The sequence below is a fragment of the Fringilla coelebs genome (genome assembly GCF_963513975.1).
Source record: "Fringilla coelebs genome assembly, chromosome: Z".
NCBI classification, from domain to species: domain Eukaryota; kingdom Metazoa; phylum Chordata; class Aves; order Passeriformes; family Fringillidae; genus Fringilla; species Fringilla coelebs.
The window spans coordinates 1,989,526-1,998,426 of NC_140031.1; the positions used below are offsets into that span (position 1 = coordinate 1,989,526).

The 8,901-nt window shown below is 50.6% G+C and overlaps 1 protein-coding gene across 2 annotated transcripts in view; it reads left to right on the forward strand.

The window, feature by feature from the left end:
• Window positions 1–8,701, forward strand: part of ZBTB7C (zinc finger and BTB domain containing 7C) — a gene marked incomplete at both ends in the record, with an annotated part of 104,094 nt that extends 95,393 nt beyond the window's left edge. For both annotated transcript variants that reach the window (XM_084225123.1, XM_084225122.1), the window contains 2 exons: window positions 1,438–2,631; window positions 8,065–8,701. In XM_084225123.1, coding sequence (XP_084081249.1) covers window positions 1,438–2,631; window positions 8,065–8,701 — 1,831 coding nt within the window. The remainder of the gene's footprint in view (window positions 1–1,437; window positions 2,632–8,064) is intronic.
• Between the last annotated feature and the right edge of the window lie 200 nt (window positions 8,702–8,901).

Genomic DNA, 8,901 nt, shown 5'->3' on the forward strand with positions numbered 1-8,901 from the left:
GTCCCCACTGGTGGCTTGGAAGGAGGTTTGTGGAATCAGCAGAGCCAGAAACTGAGCAGGCAAGGATAGCCAGGACATGGCAATAGGTCCCAGGAGAGCTGCAGAGGTGGCATGGTGTGGAACTGGGGAGCCTGCCTGATGGTGTCAGCCTTGCAGAAGGGATGGAGTGGGGCTGCAGTTTTGCTTTCATATGCCCTGAGTTCTTCTGAAAATTATCTGCTCTGTCCCTTGGCTGTGAACCAAGTGTCTACCTGCAGCAGGGCCAGGGCTGGTAGAGGTGACACTGCATGAACACATGCTCTGTGTCCTGGGGGTTTCCAAGGGTTAGTGTATTCAAAGTTATTCTGTCTGTTTGATGTATTCTGTCTGTGAGGGGATTAATGTATTCGTCGCCTGCTGGAGGAAATCGCTTTCCTTTCCTGGGATTTCTCATGTGGAAGGGCTGTTGGAGCCATGTGAAAGAGGAAGCATCTTACAGATTAAAAAATGGCAAAAAAAAAAATAAAAATCAGGTTTTCCTCTTGGGTGTGGGCTTTTTGCTTCCGAGCTTTCCTTTGAAGCTAAAGCTGCTCTAGCAGGGGAAGAAGTCTGCCAGATGCACAGGGCATTTTGATACCATGCTGACAAGTCCAAGCAGGATTGGGAATGGAGAGAGCTCAGCTCATGGGAAGAGATAGCAGACAACACTCTCTGTCTGGCCAGGTCCTTGCTACCTGGCTGTCTTCCTCTCAGAGTTCAGGTACACACTGTGACACAAATCCTTGCTTTCCTCCCCATTCCCAGATCCCTCAGGAGGACATTCCTACATGGCATGTCCCCATGTGAGGTGACATGTCATAGCTTCCAGGCGTGACGTAGAACTGAAGATCCATAAGGATTGCTCTCCTGCTGCAGCAGGAAGCCGTGACCCTCCTCTCTGAGATGTGCAGTTGTACCAGACCCAAAAACAATCCCGTAGATGAGATGGGCACTGCCTGGCTCTTCTCTTTCAAGCAGAGTAGGTGCTGGCTCTTGGCAGTGTGAAGCAATACAGTATCACACTTTCCCCACGTAGCTCCTGGCAGGGCAAATCCAGCGTGTGCCTGGAACAATGCTGGCTCCAGGAGGACGCAAGAGAAATGTGGTGGGTAGGGAGTCATTGCACAAGGTTCCTGGGGGAGGGGTGTGAAAGAGAAGAGGGAGCTTGTGAACATTGTGAAAAGGTGAACAGGGTGGGAATCGAGAAGGATGAGGACAAAGGAGGGAGATGAGGAGATGGGGAGGGAAGCAGAGGATGGAAGGAGCTGAAGGTGGCGTAGAGATGCACTGAGACATGCAGGCAGGAGGTGACGGCAGGTGAGGCAGAGGAGGGAAGGACTCCGGGAGAAGGCAGCATCATTTTGGCATTATCAGTTGGCAATCCCCTGCTAACGCTCTGCTGTTGGTGCTTTGTCCTAGGGCACTAAATGAGAATATGGCCAATGGCATTGAAGATCTTATCGGGATCCCATTCCCAAACCACAGCAGCGAGGTCCTGTGTGGTTTGAACGAGCAGCGGCACGACGGGCTCCTCTGCGATGTCATCCTCATCGTGCAGGACCAGGAATACCGCACCCACCGCTCCGTCCTGGCTGCCTGCAGCAAGTACTTCAAAAAACTCTTCACTACCGGCACTTTAACAGACCAGCCCTATGTTTACGAGATTGACTTTGTCAAGCCTGAAGCACTTTCTGCCATCCTCGAGTTCGCCTACACCTCAACCCTCACCATCACCACCTCAAACGTCAAGCACATCCTCAGCGCCGCCAAGATGCTGGAGATCCAGAGCATCATCAACGTTTGCCTTGAAATCATGGAGCCCGACAGGGAGGCCGAGGAGGAAGATGACAAAGAGGACGATGATGACGATGAAGATGAGGATGAAGATGAGGAGGAAGAGGAGGAGGAGGAAGTTGAAGATTTTGTCAATCAGGAGAACCTAGCTGATGTACAAGAAGTAAGCTGCCACCAAAGCCCTTCTGAGTCCGATCTCACCGAAGAAGCTTATACAGAAGCACCTAAAGATTTTCCAAATCACTTCCCAGCCAATAACTCCTCTGGACACTTGGGCATGATACGAGACTTCTCCATAGAGTCCTTGCTGAGTGAAAACTTGTACCCTAAGGCAAACATCCCAGAACGGAGGCCAGCTCTGTCTCCTTTCACCCCCAGCTTCTTCCCCCACCTGTGGAACGGCGACTTTAACTCCTTCTCCCAGCTCGAGGAGCCACAAGTAGACAACGGCCCCTTGGATCTGGTGATCAAAAAGAGGAAGATCAAGGAAGAGGAAGAGAAGGAAGACCTGCCTCCGCCTCCTTTCCCTAATGACTTCTTCAAGGACATGTTTGCCAACACCCCAGCAGCTCCCTTAGGGCATATTAAGGCAGAGACTGACTACAGCGCTTATCTCAATTTCTTAAGTGCTACCCAGTTTGGAGGAGTTTTTCCCCCTTGGCCCCTGGAGGAAGAGAGGAAAATAAAGCCCAAGGCATCCCAGCAGTGTCCCATCTGTAACAAAGTCATCATGGGAGCTGGCAAGCTGCCCAGGCACATGAGGACCCACACGGGGGAGAAGCCCTATATGTGCAATATCTGTGAAGTTCGCTTTACCAGGTGTGTGTTGGTCACCTCTGCTGTGTGTGGGGAGTGGGGTGGTGGCTGGAGGGGCCGCATCATAACCCATGACTGATTTCTCAGCTGCTCATCAGAGAAGACTCAGCAGAGTTTTCATCCCAGAATAAAAGTAGGGAGGAAAGCAGGGCATGATCTCTGTCCCTTTAGAAAAAAAAAAAAAATAAAAAGGGAGGAAGGGAGGGTGGAGGAAGAAAAAGAACCTACTGATTTTTGTGGGTTGTGGATGACATCCACAGCTCACTGGATCCATCCTCTCGCTGGACGAAAGCTTAAATAAGTAACAGGATATTTTCAACCCCACCATAGTTCACCACAGTGGGACCAGAGTGAGCTGGAAAACAGATGGTCAAACAGCCAAGGACGCTTCATCTCTAATGTGCTGAGAGATGCACTGAGTTGGGAGGGCCATTTAGCCACAGGATGTAATTAGTTTGGGTTTGCACATTTTGGCATCAGTATAGACCACAACCAAGTTGCACACATTTGGACGTCACAGTATCTGGGCTCTCTGGGCTTTCTGGGGCTGGAGTGGCTCTAATTATTATGTCTTAGTAGTGCAGTTGGGGTCTAGGTCTCTTCCCCAAAGTAACAAATGACAGGATAAGGGGAAACATCCTCAAGCGTCACCAGGGGAGGTTTAGATTGGATATTAGGAACAATTTCTTCATGCAAAGCACTCTAACAGCCTGTCCAGGGCAGTGGAGGAGCCCCCATCCCTGAAGGGATGTAAAAGATGTACAGGTGTGGCACCTGGGGACACGGTTTTGTGGACTTGGCAGTGCTGGGAGAACAGCTGGACTCACAGAATCATGGAATAGCTTGGGTTGGAAATTACTTTAGAGTTCATCCAGTTCCCCCCCTGCTGTGTGCAGGGACACCATCCACTATCCCAGGTTGCTCCCATCACTGTCCAACCTAGACTGGGATACTTCCAGAGATGGGGCAGCTGCAACTTCTCTTGCCAAGTTGTATTTAGCTGTGCAAATCTAATGTTCCAGCCTGAAACCGTGCTCTGCAAAGCTGGGCAAATTTAATCGGTGAGCGGAGACAAATAGATTCCTGGACCTGCTCTTGCTGAGTATAATTAATATCTAATGAGAACAATCTTTACCATAATAATAAAGCTTTCTGACAAGAGCATGGTATTTCAGCTCCTGGCTGCATGTGACAGAGAGAGAGAGCCCTATTAAGCTGGGGTGAGAAAACCAGAGGAAAATAATCTGCACAGTAGGCAGAGGCGAGCTCCTGACAATGGCCGGACACCTGGGGTGCTCCTGCATTCAGCCTGTCTTTTCTTCTCCTGTCCCTATGATAATATTCGAATGGAAGATATGCAGATGATGAGAATTTGACCTGAAAATAAATTTCCATGCTCCCCTCCATTAACACAGCAGACACCATATTATAATGCAGGGAGCATCGTGCCTCGGGCGGGCATGTGCAGCGTGAGCCAGCTCACCCTGATATTTGCAGGGGAAAGGCCACTGCATGGTGATAATTCCTGCCTGCAGGAATTTGGATCTGGCTCCTGCTGCTGCTGCATTCCCAGGTTAGCACTGTTGTCTCTCTGGGGTGGGTTCAGCCCTGTGAGTGTGGTGGCCTCTCGGGCTGGAGGGACAGCCTGGCCAGCCCCGTCCTTTGGTCCCTGTCACTCTCTTGTGCGTGCTGCTGTGGGTGCTAATTTTTGATGAGGAAATAGCCTGCCTAGATCCGTCACTGACATCTTCCCTGTATTCCCAGGAATAATAGAGCTGAGCTCTCCCAGAGGGCTCCCAAAGTCCTTTACAGGCAAGGGCAGCGCTGTTCACTTAGTTGGGGGAAAAACTGAGGCACGACGCCTAATCAGACAGGTTATATCAGCGTGGTGGAGGTTGAAAACTCCACACAGAGCTGGTCTAGCAGGACCCATACTAATACAGGACTAAACCTGATAGTTTTGACATCCCTCATGTGCTCAGCAGCTTCTAAATACAGGGCACAGGGGTAGGGAGGCTTCATCCAAGGTGAAAAAAATCAAAAAACTGAGACTCACCCAACAGTGCAGTCTCCCAACACCACTGATGAAAACTGGTCTTGTGGGTCACTCTGTGCAGAGCTGGGTGCTAGAGGGTCTTCTCCATCTTTAGCACCCTGAGCAAAGCAGATATCTTAAAATATTGATTTGTTTTTAAATGTGTTTGGAAGGATTTTGAATAGCGTGCAGCTAATTTGTTTGGGGTGGGGTTTTCTTAGCTGTTTTCATCATTACTCTGGTGTGAGAGCTCTCTTTTAGGAAAAGGTGTAGTTTTAAGCAAGGAGGAGTGATTGAGATGTAGAAAGATAATTCTACTGGGATTTCCTGAGTGCTGCCACTTGCAGTATGCATTTTGCTCTCGGGGGAGGGGGGGAATCCCATGCTTTCTGAAAGCATTTGACTTGCACCCACAGTGCCTTCACTGGGGAGATGCAAGCTCAGGTGGTCCCTTTTGGGGTCCTCAGGGAGTGAGGGTGCAGGGAAGCAGAGGTTCCCAAATGGAATTGCATCATGAATCAGTCCTTTGCATTACTTCTGCATTTAAGGCACTGTGGAGGTGAAAATCTGCTGGGGAAATGGAGAAGATATATTTTCCTGGGTAAGGAATGCCCCAACCTCCCCAGCAGATCCCTTCCCCTCCACATCAGTGGGATCTCTCATCCCCCAGCAAGGACCCTACGTGCACCTGGACCTGCCCCTCCGGCTGCCCACGGACATCTGATCACAGGAAGCAGGACTTCATTTAATGGCTCATTAATTATTTTTTCCTTAAACAAAGGCCGCTCATCTTCTAGTCTGCTGTTCCACCCTGCTAGAGCGCCGGAGAAAGCTGCAAATATTTCAGCTTTTCCACCAAGACAACCCCAGAGTGCTCAAGGAGATACTGTTCCAGCTGGAAAGGTTAACATTATTTGTTCCTATTATTTGTGTTGTGACAGCTCGCAGAGCCCTAATCGCTCTCCTAATGCAATTGCATTAAGGTTATTCACACACACAGAGTGCGGATCTCCGTCGGAGCGAGCCTCCAGCCCAGCTCCCAGCTCACAGACCCCGTGTTCCCATGGCACATCCCCCTGGGGTGCTTCACCACAGGGCACCGCACCCCCCCAGCCTCTGAGCAGCTCCAGGTGGAGCCACAAACCTCCCTTGCATTCCCCGGAGATGCTGCCGGGGCAGGGAGGATTGGGTTTCTCCCCGTCTGCTGCCGGAGATGGGTAACAGCCTGAAAAGAGCTTTGCCTGTATTTACATTATACAGTCCTGGCACGCAGCGTGTTTATTAGGAAAAGCGATCCTGCTAGGTTAAACATTACCTACAGAGGTTTAAATTAAATTATAGGTGGGGTCGGCAGCTCTGCTTTTTATTAACACCTCTCCCCGCTTTGCAGTACGAGCCCCCACGCCCATCCGTGCGCGACTTCGCCGTTCGGGGTGAAATCTCCCTGCTGCTGCTTTGTCTGCTGCTGGGCACTGACTCCAGCCCTTCCAGAGACAATGCACCCTTGTGAAAACCTCGGGGTGGCACCAGCTTTAAAAGTGCCACAGTGGGAAGTGGCCCTGAGCTTGGCGCAGGGACTGAGTGATGCCTTTTTTTCATGTCTCCCTAAAAAATCTGTAGGTGCAGGGCCAGGCTGGGATCAGTCTCCCAAGAGGAATAAAGCGTCATCTGGTGAAGTCACTCTTCTGCTAGGGATACTCCTTTGTATCCTTGATCCTGAGGGGCTGGTGTGCAGGGATGCCCAGCCCAGGTGTGGCCAACACCTCTGTGCTGCTGGGCATGTCATCAAAAACTGTTTCAGTATGGGCTGGGTGGCAAAAACTAGTTCAGAGGCAGCACCTTGCAAGTTTTGATGGCTTGACCTGCCATAAGAAACAGATTTTTGTCTGGTTTTTAGGTTATATAAATTAAATCATCGTAATACATACTTACATTATGTAATTTATAATATAATTATATTTTAAACCAATAATAAATCATATGTTCTTTACTATTTATATTAAAATACACCATATAGTTTTATATGACATACCTGTAATATACAATATATATTTTATATCTAATAATGAAATTACTCCACATGTTCTGCAGATTTTTAGCCTCAATAGTAGGATGTTGGAGGGTTCCTACTGAAATAATTTTGGAAAGCCATATGAATTTTCCCACTTTGCTCTTTACTTGTACACCGCTGGTGCAACTCGGGAAGCAGTGTTCAGCTCAGTCAGGCCATAATCAGCTTCACTTTTTATAATCATACTCTTTAGCTGTGATTTTGGGGTTTTTTTGGTTTTTGGCTGCAGAAGGAAACATTTCTTTTTTGGGAAAAAAGCAGTGATTGGATTGCCTGTATGGGAAAATATTCTTGCTTTTAGATGTTCCCCTTAAAAAATACATATATAAATATTTGTAAATAAGCGCCATTGGGATGGATATTACACTATTTCACAGCTGGACTTAAAAAACTTCCCCAAACTGTGTGGGAGGTTGGACGTGTGCTGGCCTTGGAGACCCCTGTCAGGGAAGGACAGAATGCCTGGGTGCTGCACCTCGGGCAGCATCACCCTCTGTGCTGCTCCTGCTCCAAAAGAAAGCTCCTGAGACACCATGTGGTCAGTGCAAGAAGTAAAGGAGAGGAAAAACGGCTACAAGAGGGACTGAATTTAGGCAGTATTGTCCTGCATTTCCAGGCTCTCAAATCCCAACTGATTTCCTTATTTGCCAGCCAGAACAGGGCTGTATTTATTTAATAATCCCAGATTTAGTTATGTATAGATATATTCCCATATTTAGAACCTTGCTCTTTACAAATATGTGGAAGGAGGATGTAGCCTAGTGGGGGTCAGGCTCTTCTCCCAGGGAACATGGGACAGAACAAGAGGGAACAGCCAGAGAAAGCTGAGCTTGGAAAATCAGGAAAAATGTCTTCCCTGAAAGGGCTGTCCAGCCCTGGCACAGGCTGCCCAAGGCAGTTGCGGAATGTCCATCCCTGGAGGGATTTAAAAGCCATGTGGATGTGGCACTTGGGGACATGGGTTAGTGGTGGCCTTGGCTGGTTGGACTTGATGATCTTTGGTCTTCTCCAGTGTTAATGATTCTGTGGTTTTTAGGTTTATTACAGCGGGGTCTTTTTCCCCCTCCAATTTAAACTGTTTTGAACTCTCTGGGATGGGCTGCAAACTCCTGATGTGCAGGTTTCTTCTGTGTATGATGTTTCAGTGCCCGGGAAAGAGGAGGCGAATGCGAACATCAGCCTGCAAGGCCATCCATCCATTGGGAGAGGCCCCATGATGAGCTCCCCACCTTCCCATCACCCTGATCCCAGCCAGGGAGCCCAACCCAAAAAGAGCAATCCCAAACCCTTCCGGCCCACACCGCCTGACCAAGCGCCTTTTCTTTTGCAGGCAGGACAAGCTCAAAATCCACATGCGCAAGCACACGGGCGAGCGGCCGTACCTGTGCATCCACTGCAACGCCAAGTTCGTGCACAACTACGACCTGAAGAACCACATGCGCATCCACACGGGCATCCGGCCCTACCAGTGCGAGTTCTGCTACAAGAGCTTCACCCGCTCCGACCACCTGCACCGCCACATCAAGCGCCAGAGCTGCCGCATCGCGCGGCCCCGGCGCGGCCGCAAGCCGGCGGCGTGGCGGGCGGCCGGCCTGCTCTTCGCGCCCGGGGGCCCGCCCGTGGAGAGCAGCTTCGTGATGCCGCCCACGCTGGAGGAGATGAGCAGCCACCTCGGCAGCACGGCCATGTGCCTTCCCGGCCCCAGCCCCAAACACTTCCTGAGCGGGGCCAAGACCCCCTTCAGCCTGCAGGAGCTGGAGAGCCAAATTGAAGAAACCCAGATGAAGCTCTTCAGGAGGGCCCAGATGGACATGGAGAGGAACGCGGGCATCTTCGCCTTCGCCCTGGGCCACAATGAAAACCTCACTGCCCAACCCTTCTTCCCTCTCCCTGACCCTTGGAGCACAGGCTTCAGTGGCTTGGCGGGGCTTGGCCACGTGGCTCCCATCTCAGAGGCCAGCAACTAAACCTGCGCCCGGTCCCACCATGCATCTGCTCCCATCCCAGCAAGGCAGCCCGCTCCCCTGGGCTCCCACCCGCCCTTCTCCATCATCAGGTTCCCGAGCTGCTCTTTGTCCTCTCACTGCCATGGCCTGCCGGGGAACGTGGGGCACGAGGCCATCCCTGGGGCGAGCAGGGCATGGGCAGGTGCTGTGCGCCGTGGCCA